Source organism: Mesoplodon bidens (assembly GCF_964165515.1).
Source record: "Mesoplodon bidens genome assembly, chromosome: 15".
Taxonomy (NCBI): Eukaryota; Metazoa; Chordata; class Mammalia; order Artiodactyla; family Ziphiidae; genus Mesoplodon; species Mesoplodon bidens.
In genome coordinates this window covers 23,377,905-23,395,476 of record NC_138171.1, presented here as the reverse complement: position 1 = coordinate 23,395,476, position 17,572 = coordinate 23,377,905, and the positions used below count along the sequence as shown (strand labels likewise).

Below are 17,572 nucleotides of genomic sequence, written 5' to 3'. Positions count from 1 at the left end.
GTAATTCCATCCCTCTCTTTCCTGTTCAGAAAAGGACTTTGGAATGCCAGTGAGTGAGAAAGATGTTATTGCAGGGATCCCCTTGATTTCTCCCTAATTTAAAAAGAAGGTAAATCATGTGCAAACCTCAGGACTTTAACTTTCACTAATAAAAGCTAATCTCACAGTATCTGTGTATTGTTAAATAACGGTCAAGCGAGTATCTGCTATGACCACCACAACCAAAACAGCAACATTTGTGAGCCAACACTGATGGAATTGGCTCACTCTGAGCCAGCCACTGCTTCTCTGAGACACATTAGCATCTCTGTTCCTCCTCCCAGTCGTCTGAATTAGGTACTGTTTGTAGATGAGGAAACTGAGGCCCAGAGACGTTGTATAACTTACCCAAGATCACACAGCCAAGAAGAGATGGATTTGAGATTTGAACCCAGGCCCGAGTGCTGTAGAAGTCAGGGGAGGGCCTGGCGCTGGAGGTGGCTCTGGCTCTCACCACCTGAGTGACCTGGGGAAGGCCACGCCACTTCTCTGGGCATTGGCTCCTTAGCTGCAGCATGTTGAAGCTGTGGAGGTGTCTGCTCTGTGCCAGGCGTGGTTGGTCGGGCGGTGGGTTGGCTCCTGGTCCCTGTGCCCGGGAGGTGACTCACGTGGCCCTCTGGCCGTCTCTGCCCACTTCAGCAGAGTTCTCTCGCCCAGCCTCTGTCAGCGAGAACCATGATGCAGGACCCGACAGTGACAAGCGGGAGGAGGATGGCGAGTCTGGGGGGCGGCGGTCAGAGGCTGAGGAGGGAGAGGTCAGGACCCCCACCAAGATCAAGGAGTTAAAGGTACGAGCCCGGCTTTCTCGCACCCTCTGACCTGGGGGTCAGGAGGCTGATCCTGGGTCTAGGCTCAGCCTTGGCCTTCAGGTGCCCCCAGCGGTGGCCTGGCACCCTTGCTGTGCAGCGCACCACAGACAGGGCCTTGCTCTTGGGCCGTGCTCAATACCTGGAATCCCCAGGTGGGGGTGGGGCATGCTGCCCACCCTGTACCCTTCCGCTCCTTTTGCCCTGCTTTCCTGGAGGGGCACTCTGTTCCCTGGTGGACTCTGGCCTCCTCTTGCTCACTTCTAATTTGCCCTTTTGCCTGTGATCTGGATCTGCACAGCCCCCGTTCACCCACGATAGGGTGTCCCTGCAGGCCACAAGGGTGAGGTTCAAGTTCCTGCCACCCGCCCCCATTTCCCACCAACCTGTGCTGCACGCTCGCACAGGCCCGCGTGGCCTCAGACTCGCAGGTGTTCACTCACAGATGTGTACCCCCTCGCCCACAGGGTTATGCACCCAGACGTGCAGACAACGTGCACACGCACACGGGCATGTGCATACACGGGTGTGGTGGGTTTCCATCATACACCCCCACCTTGGGAGCACAAGCCCCTGAACACACACTGACAGCAAGAAGCATGACTCTCCAGAGCCCCACGTCCCATCTGCCGAGTGTGATGGGCCACTTTGCCTCCAGGCCTCCCGCCCCCTTCTTCGCCTTCCTGGGCTCCCTGCTTCACGCCCCGTACCTTCTGACGACCTCACTGCCCTGCTGGTGGCCCACCCAGCTTCCCAGAGTGCTCTGGGCTACCTGCTGGACCAGGCCAGTCGCGGTATCTCTAATCCATTTGCTCTACTGACCCTGCTGGTTCCTTTTCCTCCTCCCACGTCCCGCTAGCCGGAGCAGGAAACCACGCCGAGACACAAGCAGGAGGTACTGCATGGGGCCTGTCCCCACCCACCCAGCCATTCACCCACCCCCAGCTCATTTGTCATCACCCCACCGTCCATCCCAGGCTCATATCCCAGCACCACCTCAACTTCAGCTTCTCCTCTGCTCCCGGCCCTCCTCCTCCCTCACCCAACCCCACCCTGCATCACCCCCTCCCCATCTTAAGCTCATCGAGAGACTCCAGCCCCCCCAACCAACCACCCATGTTTCCCTCCTTCCCCACCTCTCCCTCCCTTTCCCATCTTCATGCTCCGCCTCTCCAGACCACGCTGTGCTTGCTTCCCACCCACTGACCATCCCCCACTGTGTCCCCCAGTTCTTCCAGGCCATTCTGTGCTTTCACTGAGCTCATCTCCACCCCCATCCCCCCCCACTCCCGCCCCAAAGCCTTCTTTTGACTCTTCTCCTTCCTGTACCACTGTCTTGTCATGCCTCCACATCTGTGTCCCCTGTGTCCCCCCCCACCACCAAGCTTCTTTTTGTATCTATGGGCAACCAGATGTGGGAGTGGGGGGTGTGGGGAGGGAGGGGCCTCAGAGCACATCTGTCTTCTCAGCCCCAGGTGCACTTCCCACGGGCGGGGCCCCTGCTGCTCCAGCTCTGCCAGGAAAGCCTCCTCCTCCCATTTGCTGCTTCTCTCAACACCCTCATCCTGTGCTAATCACTTCTCCTTCCCTTTCACATAGTGTCCAACTCTTCCTTTGATACTTAACTGCAGGAGAAGTGGGTCTGTTCTTGGGCTGCTGAGGGAAAGGCCAGAGGCTGGGGCGTCAGAAAGGCCTGGCTCTTGGGTTTCAGCCACAGCTCTGCCACTGACTCTTTGAGGGTCTTGGTAAAGTCCCCTCAGGCCCCAGTCCCCCATCTGCACAGCAAGGCATTTGGACTAGGTTTCCCCCAGGCCCTTATCTTTCAAGGATCCACTGCTCCCTTCAGCCTTGGGGAACACCACATGCTCACAGGACCAGTGCGGCAGGTTCAAGAAGGAAGGTCACCAGCCGCGTCTTAGGTCCATGGCGGCCCAAACCCACCCACCTGTGCACCCTCTATCAGGTTTGATTTCTCAGACAGACGTTGTCCTGAGACAGCCCTGCTCAGGAAGGGATGCAGGAGGTACAGACAGATGTCTAGAGGGAAAGCAGAGCCTCAGTGGCATCGGTTTCCTTCCTTAGTTAACTTAGGAGTCAATCATATTGGATCCTTGGATGCCAGAGATAAGCCCAGGGGAACTCTAGCCTTGTCCAAGGGCAAGCTTGCCTTCCAAGTAGTTGTTCCAGAATCACTGATCTGACTTTATAATAAGCTGAGGTTGTCTATTTCTTGTCCTGAGTCCTCAAACAGCTTTGCAGATAAGAGTCCTTGGGCTGCCAGCACACCTGCCCTGCCTCCAGAAGTAGGCAGACTACTGCTGGCTCCTGAGCAAAGGCTGGTCCTCCCTTGACCTAAGGGCAAGAGTACCTCTGTACCGCACAGAGCTCCGACTTGGCAATTTAATAGGGACACTCCTATGACTCCAGCTGTACCTGGCTCGGTTCTTGTGCCCAGCCTTGGGACTTACCTCCCTTCTTCCTGGTCTCTAATTCTAATCTTCCTGAACACCCCACAGAGCCCTAGTTTCTCTGTCTGGCTGTATCTCACCCTGTCTGCCCTTGAGGAGTTGGTACCCACAAGGAATCTGGAAGATCCTGGGTGGTTGGGGAAGGTAGTGGCTCACAGCAGAGAACGCTAAACATCATCTCTTCCTGGCCCCTGGTATGGAAGCAGGGCACATTTCTCTGGACATCCTTGGATTTAGAAGGGCCCTACAGGGCCTGAGCAGTGACACACGTTGGGCTAGGAGGGGCCTAGACTGAGGATCCTGCTAATAAGCACAGTGGTCCAAGTCGTGGCCAGAGGTAGGGACCAGGATCCAGGAGGCCAAGGAGTGGGCCAGAGCAGCCTAGTGAACAAGATTGGTGATTTCTCACTGTGCTTTGGTTGTAACCAGAGGGAAGTCACCTCTGCGCCTTGTGAAACTAAAGGGGACTTACCCAGACCTGTGGGATTTGGGTTGACTTAGGTGTTCCAAGGCCAGGAGCCAGGCAGGGGAGAAGAAAAGATGGTATGTGGCCAGAAGTCTCCTCTTCTTAGCCTTAAGTGCTTTTTGCTCTTCTCTTTAATCTTGAGTAGTTTGTGTACCTGTTGGGGCTAATCATCCCTGCCCTGCTTGGCTTATGGGACGCTCTGAGGGTAACACAGGGCCATGGAGGGGAATCACCTTGCTGATGTAGGGCGGTGATGGGGACCATTACCATTTTCACCATGCCTTGCATCCTCTTCTTGGAGCTGTTCCTCTGATACCTGACTGTCCTCTCTGTGCACCCCAGTTCTTAGACAAGCCAGAGGATGTCTTGCTGAAGCACCAGGCCAGCATCAACGAGCTCAAGAGGACCTTGAAGGAACCCAACAGCAAACTGATCCACCGGGATCGAGACTGGGAGCGGGAACGCAGGCTGCCCTCCTCTCCCGCCTCCCCCTCCCCCAAGGGCACCCCTGAGAAGGTCAACGAGGTAGGTCTCACCCGAACCCCTCAACTGGGACCTTGGGTAAAGACGCTGGGGAAGGTTGCTATGTACTGACTTACCCTCCCCCTCCACACCCCGTTGCTACGTAAGGTGGTGATGGAGATAGGGCAGCAGGTTAAGCCGACGAAGACAAATGCACTCACTCTTGAAATCCTGGGCCCCAGGGACCACCTTGAAAAACTCAAAAGACTCACTGCAGCATGGTGTATTTCCCTTCCATCAGCCAGAGTGTAATGGGGAAGGGGTGCTGGTTAGAAATGCAGGTTCTGGGGCCCTAACTCGGACCTACTGAATCAGAGTATTTGGAGGTAGAGCCCTGGCATCCGTATTTGAAACAAGTGCCCCAGGTGGTTCTCACACACACTAAATTTTAAGAATCCTGTAGTTCTGTCCAGTAACCGGACCCTTTTGTGCCTATTGTGAAAACACAGATGGTGGGAGTGTTCCTTCCTAGGAAGATCCTCAGAGCCCACCAGAAAGGAACAGATCATCTAGGAAAGTCAGCGCTGTTCCTGGTGCTCCAGAAAAAGATCCCACATGACCTGTCTTTCAGAGCGGAAAGCATGGGGTGTTTTCTCATTGAAAAAGAGAAAGATAGGATCTTGAGAATTCCTGTATTTATAACCCCAAGCTGGTATTTTTAGCACTGCTAAATCTTGGCACTCTTTACCCCCGTTTATATTAGGCGTTTTCTCTCCAGTGATGCTGCTTACTGGTCTTAAACCCTTCTGAGGTCTAGACTTACAGTGCCTGGGTTTGAATTCTGGCCCTGCTGCCTGCTAGCTGGATGACTCTGGGCTTGTTACTTAACCCTTCTGAGCCTCCGTTAGGTAGAGATAATAAAAGCACCTAGTTCCCAGGACTATTGTGAGCATCCAGTGAGATAAAGCATGGAGGGGCCAGCAGAGGACATAGATGCTCAATGTGAGTTACTTATTGTTTCATTGGGAGAGCCTTGGGACTCTCACACAAAAGGTTAATTTCAAATCAGAATCCTTTTTAAAGTGGGAAGGACCCTCGGAACCCAGTTGGTTCAAGGTCATCATTTTACACATGGGCACAGAAGCTCAGGAGAGGGAAGGACTTGATCAGTGTCATAGCTGATAGAAGAGGGGCCAGAATCTGATTTTCTTATGCCCCAGGCCACTGTATTTGCTATTAAATCACAGCTGCCTGGGAGCAAGACCAAATCATATGAAGACCAGGAGAGAGTCAATTGTGCCTGTGCTGCCCTTTAGAGCTTTGAAAATTGGTGATGCAGCTGTGATCTAATAAGTGAGCCTTTGATTGAATCAGCACTCTCGTGGCCACAACATGCCGGGTAACAGGGCCTTGTCTAGCGAGGCTGCTGTGGTAGCTCCTTGGCTGGTGATTCACAACGTCAGGGATGCTGTGGGGGCCTCTACGGCTGGTGCCATGGAAGGAGGGCAAATCTCTTCACCCACTGAGGGCTTCTGTGGTCACCGCTGGCACAGTCAAGACACTGAAGACCCTGGATGGGGCCATATGGGGCTGGTCTAGTGATCCAGTTACACACCCCCGTCCTCCTGACCTGAGAGACACTTGACCAGAGTGGCCTCTAGTCAGTCCTGAAGTCGGTGAGGTGGATGTAGAGGCTTCCAAAGGGGTCAGACTCCAGCAGAGAAAGGAAGGCTGGGCACTGGAGGGCTGGCCTCCGGGGAGCTGAGATGCTCTGAGCAGCCTGGCATGGGGGTGCCCCACCTGCTGGTGATAGCTGGAACTGCCAGAAGATGCGTCTCATTAAAAGGTGGAGTCGGGCTTCCCTGGTGGTGCAGTGGTTGAGAGTCCGCCTGCCAATGCAGGGGACGCGGGTTCGTGCCCCGGTCCGGGAAGATCCCACATGCCGCGGAGCGGCTGGGCCCGTGGGCCATGGCCGCTGAGCCTGTGCGTCCGGAGCCTGTGCTCCACAACGGGAGAGGCCACAACAGTGAGAGGCCCACATACCGCAAAAAAAAAAAAAAAAAAAAAGGTGGAGTCTGTTCCACCTCCCATCCCCCGACTGCCTCCCCGCAAGAAGTGTAGTCCATTGCTGGAGAGAAGTCTGGTCCAGGAGCTCACCTTGGAGCGATGGACCTTTTAACTGGCTTACAGGTCCCACTGGCATTTAGAGGCTCTTGAAGATTTGGGAGATGAGAGGAGCTGTCGCCAAGGACTGGACTGGGTCCTTGGGTGAGTGACATCACCTCTCGGTAGCCTCACTGCCTTGTCAGTCCATCTAAAAGGGGACCAAAATTGCCACTCCACAGTGTTGTGGGGAAGGTCGAGTGAAATAATGGATATAAAAGCACTTTATAAACTGGAAAGTGCTGGACAGTCCTGGGGCCACTGCTGATGGTAACTGGAATCCCTGATCCAAATATGGGCTCTCATGGCGTGGCTCCTTCCTGACCTAAGGATGCGGGATTTACAAAGCTGGGCTATTCACGGACTCTGTGTGTGTGTCTCTCTCCTGCTTTCTGTCTCTCCCTCTCTGTCTCTCCTTCCCTTCCTCCCTCTTCCCCTCTCCTCTGGCCCTGGGCCTCCCCTGCAGTCCCAGAGGACCCAGGACACCTCTCAGCAGGACTTGGCACCTGAGCCTGGGACGGCCACAGGCTTGGAAGTGTTCACTCAGAAAAGCCTCGCAGCATCTCCTGAGGTTACTGTCGTCACCTCCCCACCCACCCAGAACCACCCTAATAATCTTAAGAAAACCCTTTCTCTGGGCTGAGGGGGTGGGCCAGACTCTGCCCTGCAGGTGGGAGCAGTGGGTAGCTCATGTTGGCCCCGTGCTGTGACAAGTGAGCGTCCCCTGTCCCAGGGGTCCATAATGGGCCAGCCTGTCCCTCATCCATGGTTTCTCAGGAAGGATAGGACTGAAACCATTCAAGGAAGACAGAATGGTCTGAGTCGCCTTTGGCTTAAAAAGGGCAGGTAGAAATGACCTCTCAGGTCCCCCTGAGGCAGGTGACCTGGAGGCAGGTTCTGACTGCTAAGCTTGGGATCAGGGATCATGGCACCTAAGTACCTCTGCTCTGAGGTCTTGTCTGTATTCAGAAGCCTGAGTAAGGTCTATCAGTGACTAATTAGCCCCTCCATCCCCTGCTTCCATTCTCTAAACTCCCCTTGGAGTTTGGGTCTGTCAGGGTCCCCAGGCAGGCAAAAGTGGGCGTCTTTCACCAGGGAGCATCCTTGGGGTTGTACAGATGTCGGTCAGGCAAGCATTCTAAATGAGGAGAGCATTGCTTCTCTGCCCAGGATGGCAGTAGGCTGAGGGTCCTCGGAACTTCCTGTGCCCCTGCGTGGGTGCCGGGTGGAATCCAGGCCCAGGAGCAGGAGGCTGCATCCTCCCTCTTTGCTGGGACTTCATAGACCGTCGGGATTGGAAGGGACCGATTGACCATCTGGGTGAAACTTCCTTCTCTCTGATAACCAACCCTCCTCTGTTGGCATAGCGTGTATGAGGGCATATACCATTCTCTATTCCCAGAGAAAAATTTCGTAGCCGCTAGAAATGTCCTGGAACTGTAAGGGAGCCGTGAGTCAGCTACGTAAGTGGTAAAACATAAATCACAGTTCTACTCTGAATTTTTCCTAAATGTAAAAATAAAAACAAAACTAGGAGCACTCTTGAGAGAAGTTGGACAGGAGTCAACGGCATCCCAAGGTTAGGGAAGCAGTGATGCCTTGGAGCACAGAGATTCGCGTAGGGCCAAGCACAGGTGCCCTAACTTGGGGTGTTGCTGGGTTGGGAGGGCAACATGCGCCCTTCACCAGCATCCCTGAAAATTGTCCGTCCAGCCTCTTCCACAAGGGGGCTCTCCCTGTTCTCAACATCAGTCCATTTTGTCTTCTTCAGTCATCTGTTGGGAAGTTTCCATATTGAATTATAACCTGCCCTTCTGAGTCACCTGCCTGTGGGCCTCGCTGTGCCCCCTGGCGCCTGTAGTTCCACTCTGCATCCTCCTCCAGGAAGGCCCTTCAGAATTCAGCGTCCCCCCTGGCCCCCCAACTCCCACTTTCTTCCGCAGCTTCTCCCGTGGTTTCTAGAGGGCTCCTTGTCCTGGACCCCTTCCTCTGGGGGGTCTCCTGTAAAGAGCAGGGCCCAAAATGTGACCCAGAGCTCCAGGTGGACCCTGAACAGCCCAGGGTCAGCAGAATCCTGGCTGGAGATTTTCTTCCTGTCAGCTTGTGTGGGAACAGAACTGGCCCCACTCCAGCTCCCAGCTCCCGTTTCATGGCCAGTTTTGCTGCAGTGGCTCCAGCTGACAGCAGGGGGTGCTCTGAACAGGCAGTGAAGGTCCCCTGGCTCAGTGGAAAGAATGGCCCGGCGGCTTCCCTGACATCATTTATCCTGTGAATTGGGTCAGAGAGCCAAAGCTTTCCTCTCTTTGTTCAGACTTTTTCTCTCTTCAGGATTTTTACTTGTTAGATGCAGAGCCTCTTCTTCCCTCTGGGAGCCTCAGTTTCCCCTTCTGAAATGAGGGTAACAGGACCTGCTTCACAGGTCGCCATTTGGATTAAATTTAATAACTTCTCCAAAGGGCTGACACTGCCTGGCACATAGTAACTAAATATAAGTACGTTTCCCTTTCTCTTTCTGCAGAAACTTTCCGTTCTGTGCCAGCTCCCACCCCACTCAACCTAGTTTCTAAGCTTCTGGTTGCTAGAAACAAGTTTCTAGTTAGACGTGGGGCAGGAATGTTCCACAAGGGGTCTCATGGACCATCTTTGGCCATCCTTGCCAGGCTGATGATGTCAGTACAAGCTGAAATGGGAGCAGCTAAAGGCGCCTGCTTCCCAAGTAGAAGAGAAAGGAGGCTTTGTAGGCTCTCAAAACTCTTCCCTCTGGGATGGTTCAAGTGTTGTTGTCCTGAAAGCTTACCAACCTGAAGTAGAATCTCAGAAACCCACGCAGGTTTTGTCTGGGCCTCCCCCCTTCCTTTTCTCTCTCTTTCCTGTTAGCAAGATTCTCTTAAAGAGGTTTGATTCCCTGACAGTCATGGAGATTTTGCTAAAATGGAGCAGGGGGAGGGGTGGGGGAGGTCAGAGGGCTTATAATGCGCCCTTGATTCTTCAGAATCCTTCAGGTCTTCTGGGATCTGACAAACTCCTCACCAAGTCATAGCCTGAATTGGAGCCCAAGTGCATGGGAACCTGCCCCCCGCTGTAGTCAGGAGCACTTTTCGGCACTTCTTACTGTGGAGCTTTTCACAGGACACAGAATCAGAGACCGGGTTTTAGGCCTGCCTTTGCCACTGGCTCACTCTCTGACCTTGGGCACGGTGCTTACTTTCCCCAGCCCTCAGTTTCCACATCTGTGCCATGAGGGACTTGGGTCAGAGCAGTGGTTTCAAAGGAGGGAGGCACTTCGGGGCACTAGGGCAGCCCAGGCCTCCAACTTCCACGGGGGGTGGGGAGGCCCTGTATCTGTGTTACATATTGGATTGCCATGAAGATTTTGTGTGAAGAAAGTGTTCTGTGGTTGCAAGAAGATTTAAATCCCATTGGCCTTCTTGCTTCTTTGTTGTTGTTGTTCGCACCTCGCGGCTTGCAGGATCTTAGTTCCCCAACCAGGGGTCAAACTCGGGCCCCTGGCAGTGAAAGCACCGGGTCCTAACCACTGGACCATCAGGGAAGTCCTGGCCTTCTTGCTTTTTTAACAATTCTCGAAGTCCATCCTTCCCTCCTAAGTGTTGCTTGAAACATTCCAGGGGAGGCAGAGGGCTGTTGTGTTGCTGGTTGACACTGCTGTACTCAGTGCTTTGGACCAGTGATGATGCTTGGATCTTTAGATCTCTTCCTTCGGTGATATGTTCTGGTTAGTCCTCTGCCACTCTTTCTGCGGATTTTGTTAGAATTCTCCAAGAATAGGCCTTGGTATTTGTTTCTTTGGGAATGAACTCCACAAAGTTCAAGCTGTTTCAGCCATTGTAGTGACTGGCACTAACCTCTAGAGCTGGCCGTTTGGTATATTTTGGTCTAATCTCTTTCCTTCCAATTAGCTCTTGCAGGAAGGTCCGATTTCAGGCTGTGGGTGTGGCCTGTGAAACTTAACTCAGTGCCTCCCCGACAACTAGACATTAGATCGCAGTTGGGACCCATATTCCATTGGCTGTAAGTCAGCAAGGCTCTCAGGCATTCTCTTCCTGACTCGACTAACTGTGACCTTGAAAAAGTCACTGACCTTCTCTTGGCCTCAGTTTACCCATATGCACAATTAGGAGACTGGACTGCAGGAAGTCTTAGGAGTTCTTTTGGCTCTAGCCTTCAAAGATTCCATGTGATGTAAGCTACTTTCCCCTCTGACGCTGGCAGCTTTATTATTAAAAGAGGAAGAGTCCTGGACCATTTGTGGATTTCCATTCCCCGATGGTTACCACGGGGAGGGTATGAGACCGCATCCCATTTTACCCAGTTAGGGTGGTGGTTGAGGGCATCAGTAGATAATTTGTTGGGTGCCTTGATGGGGAGAGTAGCCTTGATGAGGCTGACCAGCACTGTCATGCCTGCCTCTCCCCAGCCAGTTGACCTTGACCAAGGGGGCAGGTTGACCTTGGTCCCTTCTTGCAGAGGGAAAAAGTGAACCCATTCTTCAGGTGCCTGATATTTCATGTTAACTCTTCTTGCTCCAATTAAAACGCAGGGTTCAGAGCATTGGGTATTTATAGAAAGAGAGTACATTAGGCCAGAAGAACTCGGTCTCCTAAAAGTGACCACCACACAGCGGGAAGAAAGGGAGGCAGGCATCGCAGACACGCTTGCTGACGGCAGACTCTCCAAGGTAGACGTCCTGGTGGACAAGTTCACCTTCGAAATGGCCACAGAAGAAAAGGTGGGAGCCAAAGGAGCAAACACCCAGCGACAAGGAAGAATGATCACGAGCCCTGAAGGCTTTGAGTCAGTGTGGGAGGAGCGCCCCTGGGTCAGGGAAGGCCCAGGAGGGGCTCCTCTGGCTGCAGGCTGCACGCTGGCAGGAACGCTCCCAGAGGGCTCCTGGTTCAGGGTGGACCCTGGGGAGGCAACCATCAGGAAGCAGTGGGCCTCCAGGGGTCAGCTGGAGGGCCCGGCGGAGCTAAGGCGGAAGTGGGAGGAGTTCCAGGCTTGCGGAAGACCCGCCGCCCCGGCCACTGGCCCTGCAGAGGTTGACGTCCCCTCTCCAGCCTCCGACACGGGAGGACTCCGGTCGTTTCTGCTGGACCCAGCCTACACAGAAGCCAGAGCCGACTCGAGCGATGAAACCGACACTTCCTTTGCAGAGAGAAGCTTCTATTTAAACTATGGCGAGAAAGAGTCTGAAGACCAAGTCCTCCGTCCGGCCCTGGAGGAGAGAGAAGAGCACGTAGATGCCCCACCTGGCTGCGAGACCAGGCGGAAGCTCTCGGAGGACCTCACGGAGAGCTCGGAGCTGGACTCCTCAGGCCCATGGGGCTCTGCCGCCGCTGTCGGCAGAAACAAGCACCACGAGGGTGAAGCCCACTCAGCTTCCTCAGAGGGAGGGGCGGGGCTCCCCAGGAACCAAGGACCAGATGACCTGGCGGTCTTTGTCAAGCAGCTTGGAAAGGGACCTTCTCCAGGGCTGATGTTTGCTGAGGACTGGGACGAAGCCCGGTGGGAGGTGGAAGGAGAGTCTACCCACCCAGCATCCTCAGTAACTGCAGAGGAAGAGACCCCCCAGAGTGGAGATTTGATGGGAAAGGCTGAGAAAAGTCCCCCAGGAGAATGGAACCACTCACCTCACAGAGGAGGGGGCGTGCGTCCAGACCGCCAGGCCTGTGTCCTTCCGTGGGCCGTCCCTCCTAGCGGTGTCAGGAAGCCAGCCAAGCCGGACAGAGGCAACTTCCTGCCCAGAGAGAGGGGACCATTTCACACCCAAACAGGAGAACCTGTGAAAGAGGACAGCAAGGCCCCAGCGTTTCTTCAGATGGAGGTGATCACCCCCCTCCCAACCTCGCCCCGTCCCTTTGCGGCTCAGACATCTCCAGAGGAAGCTTCTTCAAGCCCAGCCCCTTATGGGTCGGGGGAGCCTGTGCAGCTCAGGGACCGCTTTGGAGAACAGTCCTCCATATTTCTCAGACATGCCCATCCTCCTAAAGAGAGCCCGGAGCCCAAGGACCGAGTAGGGCTGGCTGTGACCCCAGACGGAGGTGAGCGCAGGGCCCCTCCCATCGCCAGCAGGAAGCCCAGACTTGTCCCTGAAGAAGCCCAGGGGTTGCTGTTCCCTTCAGGGAAGCAAAAGGAGATGACCTCTTTCCAGGCTGGGGGTCAAGAGGGCTCCCTGGAAGATATTAGCAAGACCTCTGTGGCCAACAAGATTCGTATCTTTGAGACCCACGGAGCTGAAACTCGCTGGGCGAGTCAGGGTGAAACCAGGGCCTTTGCAAACGAGTTGTCTTTGGAGGCTTCTGTGGGCCAGGTCGAGCAACAGCGGAGTAGGCGTTTAGACCTGGGATTTGCTCAGTTTCAGCCCCCAGGGGACTTTGCTGCCCCCAAAGCCACACATTCCTCCATGATGCCGCCAGCTACCAGACACTTCTGGGAGGGCATTTCTACCCCATCCCCCCGGGAAGGATGCATGGACGTCGAGCTCGTGTCCCCCAGTCCAGGCTGCGAAACTACACTGGAGGAAGCTACTGGGGGAACTGGCCACGTGAGCCCCCGCCCCCATGCTGCCCCCAGCCCGGGAGCTGACCGCATGCCGCGTAGCTCTTTAAAAGCATGTTTCTGTGGCCCCTCGTCATTACTGCCACCAGAGGCTGCTTGTCCATCCCTATGAGTTCTTTTCCCTAAACGGGCCTGAGCGTAGCCCAGGCAGAATGACGGGTTCATCTGCTTGGCCCATGTTAGCGTAGCCACGCAGACCCTCGGCTTTTGGTGTGACCTGGTGCCCGGAGGGTCACACAGCGCCGGTGGAGAAAGTGGCACCGCCTCCAGCAAACTACACATTTGCTTTGCCTTGCTGCCCCCACCTGCTGGGTTCCTACCGTTTTGCTTGGCTTGTCCAACGATCTTCCTTCATCCTTTCCCTTCCCTGGTGCTCCTGCCTTGGGGAAGCTGACAGTCCAGAGGTTTCCATCCTTCACTTCTGGCTCCCTCTCGGTCCTAGTGCCAAGTTCCTTTCTGCCTCCTTAAGACTAACTGTCTTCTCTAATCCAGAACAAATCCGGAGACGCGGTCAGGCAAGAGAAGCACGTTACCAGCTTAGCAGCGAATCCCCCAGGACAGGGGGGGCACCTGAGATTCACCAGCCCCTCAGGCCCTCAGGTCTCTGCAGCCCCTCGGTGCCCTGATGACCTGGTCATCTTCGCCTGGCCAGGGTGCATCGCTGCCTTAGATCCCCACCTGCTCTGGCGGCGCCTCTTGTGGCAGCTCAACTCTGGCTTGTCTGGAATGTGTCCTCACACCTCTCAACCTTCCAGAAACTGGCTAAATGGAGGCTTGTCTAGCAAGTGAATCTCTAAGTGTATCGAGTCTCTAGAACCTGAAGCCAAGTACTTTAAAAATATTTGGTGGGGGTTAGATTGGTCTTAAAAAAGAATGTCGTAAAACAGCCAAAAACGTGTGTGGTGTTTAATCCCTGACAGGCCAGTTGAGAGGTATGTATGTCGGACAAGAGTTGCTGGTCCCCCTCCAGCACTTCCTTGGCCTGCTGTTGTCAATTACACTGATGGGAGCAGAACCTCCACTCACGGAGCTCAGGGTTGAAGTGATGTAGCGCCCAGCTCCCAGGAATTACCCCGTGTTGCTTCTCCCTCTGGACGATGCTGACCCCTCCCACAGAGACTCAGTGGAATTGACAAACCGTGTTGGCTTCCTCTTTGTTCCTCAAAGCTCTTGGCTCCAGCCTCTCTGCCTCCCTGTCCTGGGTGGTCCTGAATCCCTGGGTCTCCCTCCTTGGTTTTTGCCTCCTTGATGTCCGCCTGCACGGATGGGCCCGGGGTCCGGGCTCCCATCCCTGCCTTGTGCGCAGTGCCGCTTCTGATAAGCTCCCAGATCCAAACCTTGGATGGGGCCTCCTGTCCAGGACCAACTGGCAGGATGTTTGCTTTGTACTTGCTTCTGCCGTCAGCCGGAGACCCTCGGAAAGGAGTGTCCTCACTCTTGAGAAGCGTTCTTGTTTTGTTTTGTTTTGTTTTTTTTAAGCTTATTATGGTGTCAAAGAACCTTTCCGGGGGTGTTTTTCTTTTCCTGACCTGCTCTTCCATTTGGGGCATCGAATGGCTCCGAGATTTCTTCTGTCATTCACCATCTTGATTTCTCTCTTTCTCTCTCTCTCCTCTCCCCCCATCCCACACCCCCATTCCTTTGATTTTTACCTGGCCATAGAGAGCAGGGCTGAGGGAGGGCTCCGAGGAGAAAGTCAAACCGCCACGGCCCAGGGCCCCAGAGAGTGACACGGGAGACGAGGACCAGGACCAGGAGAGGGATGCGGTGTTCCTGAAGGACAACCACCTGGCCATTGAGCGTAAGTGCTCCAGCATCACGGTCAGCTCCACGTCCAGCCTGGAGGCCGAGGTCGACTTCACGGTCATCGGCGACTACCACGGCAGCGCCTTCGAAGACTTCTCCCGCAGCCTGCCTGAGCTTGACCGAGACAAAAGTGACTCAGAAACCGAGGGCCTGGTGTTCTCCCGGGATCTCAACAAACGGGGCCCGAGCCAGGATGATGAGTCTGGGGGCATCGAGGACAGCCCGGACCGAGGGGCCTGCTCCACCCCGGATATGCCCCAGTTCGAGGTACAGTGGAGCATCATCGGGACCCGGGCCCACCGGGCACTGCATGTTCAGAGGCCCCTGGGCCAAGTGTGAGAAGACTGAGCCACCAGCCTGAAGCTCTGTTCCGTGTTGCATGACCGCCCCTCCGCAGAACAGCATGGTTCTGTGCTCGCATGTTCGGCAGCTCGGTTTACCCCTAACGTGCACTCCTGGGTGCTTTAACCCTGTGACCCCATCTCTTGCCTGAGGTCAAGTGATGACAGGCAGTCTGGTCCTACTCGACTCCTCCTCCCCCTGTCTGTGTTGCATGGCACCTGCAGAGACCGTGTGCTTGTGGACTCACGGGGGCGCCTGCCGCCTGCTCTGAAAGCCAGGTGGTGTTTTCTGATCCCGGCCCTGGCTCCCCTCCCCAGGGCCTGGGGTCTTGGGGTAGTGGTGGAAACTCCTAGAGAAGAGGAAACGTCATCACCTGGGGGGACACACGGGTAGACTGCATCTGGGCGTCTCTGCTCCCTGTCCTTCTTTCAGAGGATCTTTTTTCACATTTTTCCTTTGCTCTCCCACCTCTTCCAGCCCCAGCTACCTCCCATGTTCCAGGCATTGAAACAGGAGCTCATCTACTCTGGGCTTTCACTCCATGCTGTACCCTCTGGAGAAGGTGTCTCCTCCCTTTGCCTTGCAAACTTGTCACGTTCCAGGGCCAAGTTCAGATAGCACTTACCTAGCACATGCTTTCCTGACAACCCTGGGCAGAAGTGTTGCTCCCTGCTCAGCCCCCTTGCTCTGCAATGCTTCTGCTTCCAGCGGTATCACAAGTAGTCAGGTTACTGGCTGACAGGTCTGCTTTCCTACCAGGTGGCAGCTCCACTAAGCTTGCACATTCCAGGCACTAATGATTAACTGAATGAACGGCTAGATCTCTGAGTTACAACCATCTAGAAGAATCCCCTCTTAACCACCCTCCCAACAAGCTAACTTTCATTCATTCATTCAGCTCACATATGTGAGCACCTGCTGTGTGTATAGCCATGAACTAGGTTCTACGGAGGACTCAGAAGAAACTGATCATTTAACATAAGACTTCTAGAGGAGGCGTTGGAAACTGGTGGCCCTGGGCCAAATCTGGCTAGCAGATGTGTTTTCTTTGACTTTGATTTAAAAATCAGGACACTGAATATAAAATCCAGGGATTTTTTTTATATCATTAAAAAAAAATCAGATTATCCAGTCACTCAGGCCAAACCTGAGTGGACCCCATGTGCTCTCCAGTTCACCCTGGTCCTCAACAAGCCTGCTTCACTCGTTTACATCTCCTGCCTGGCCCCCCTGGGCATCCAGGTGTGACTCCTTCTCTAAAGAACAGTTCAGAGAAAGTAGCTGGGAGGTGGTGGCATAACCATTGAAGTCATTCAGGACTATGTATTATCAGGAAAATGCTGAGTGTGGGGCACGGCACAGAGCATGTTAATTGAATGGTGAATGTTCTCTTAATGGTAGCCTGAAACCCAGCGTGCAGCCACCATGAGGTGGTATGGTGGCAGTGTCATGGGCAGGCTGTCTGGGTGCTGCTGGTGGTTCTGGCTCCCCTCTTGGGCTGTTTGTCTGTGACATCACACCGGGCCTCTTTGGCCCTGGGCTTCAACCCCCTCTGGAGACTTGGTCAGCGGCAGTGGTGGGAGATATCCTGCTGACCCTGCGCTGCAGTTGCCTGTGAGTAGGAGTCGTGCCGGGGCTTGAGACACAGAGTGTTCTTCCCTCATCTGCCTACAGCCTGTGAAAATGGAAACCATGACAGTCAGCAGCCTGGCTATCAGGAAGAAGATCGAGCCGGAGGCTGTACTGCAGACCAGAGTTGCCACTGTGGACACCACCCAGGTAACCTGTGCCTTCCTGTGCACGCTGAGCCTAGGTACTGGGCATTTAAGGGTGGGGTACCCATCATGGCCAAGCCCCTTGGCCAACTCTTGCTACCTTGGCTCCCCCGGAGCCACCATTTTAACCCTGATGCTCTTCTGAGCTTCATTGTCCTCCCTGAGCTCTGGGTGTGGGTGGTGGGATGGGTTCTTATCCTGGGCAGCCTACACCTCTTAAAGCCTCAATTTTCCCATCTGTAAAATGGGGAGGGTCGTGTCTCCTTCATCCTCCTGGGAGTGTTATAAGGACTAGCGGTTAGTGGATTAGACCATGGTTTTCAGATCGCTTGAAGGAGGTGAAGAGGTTTCTTAAGATATCCCAGGGGAAGAGGAGAGAGAACCCAATTCAGCTTGGGTCAGAGCAGCTCACATTGGGTCATTTTTGTGTGTGTGCACGGGGGTTCCACATCAGATTAACAAAATGAACAAACTGAAAAAAAAAAAAGATAAAATGTCGTTTGTCTTAGCAAGATGAAACATACTCAGTCCCCTGGAGACGCTGTTGTAAATAGACACAGGTGCATTACTTACAGTGCATTTCCTAAGTTCCTTTTGTAGTTTTTAAGCTTTGAAAATGGAGACTAAGGGTCTGATAGATGCCCTCTTGGTTCTTTCTGGCCAGAGGAA

The 17,572-nt window shown here is 54.3% G+C and overlaps 1 protein-coding gene across 22 annotated transcripts in view; it reads left to right on the top strand.

Annotated features, from left to right (window-relative positions):
- The window catches only part of EPB41L1 (erythrocyte membrane protein band 4.1 like 1), a 142,745-nt gene that overhangs the window by 106,657 nt on the left and 18,516 nt on the right, over positions 1-17,572 (top strand). For 6 of the 22 annotated variants that reach the window (XM_081255771.1, XM_081255772.1, XM_081255770.1 and 3 more), the window contains 7 exons: positions 679-827; positions 1,705-1,740; positions 4,122-4,304; positions 10,963-12,966; positions 13,473-13,580; positions 14,643-15,053; positions 16,803-16,907. In XM_081255771.1, the coding sequence (XP_081111897.1) occupies positions 679-827; positions 1,705-1,740; positions 4,122-4,304; positions 10,963-12,966; positions 13,473-13,580; positions 14,643-15,053; positions 16,803-16,907 (2,996 nt within the window). The remainder of the gene's footprint in view (positions 1-678; positions 828-1,704; positions 1,741-4,121; positions 4,305-10,962; positions 12,967-13,472; positions 13,581-14,642; positions 15,054-16,802; positions 16,908-17,572) is intronic. The other 16 variants (XM_081255768.1, XM_081255767.1, XM_081255756.1 and 13 more) reach the window with 9 other exon arrangements.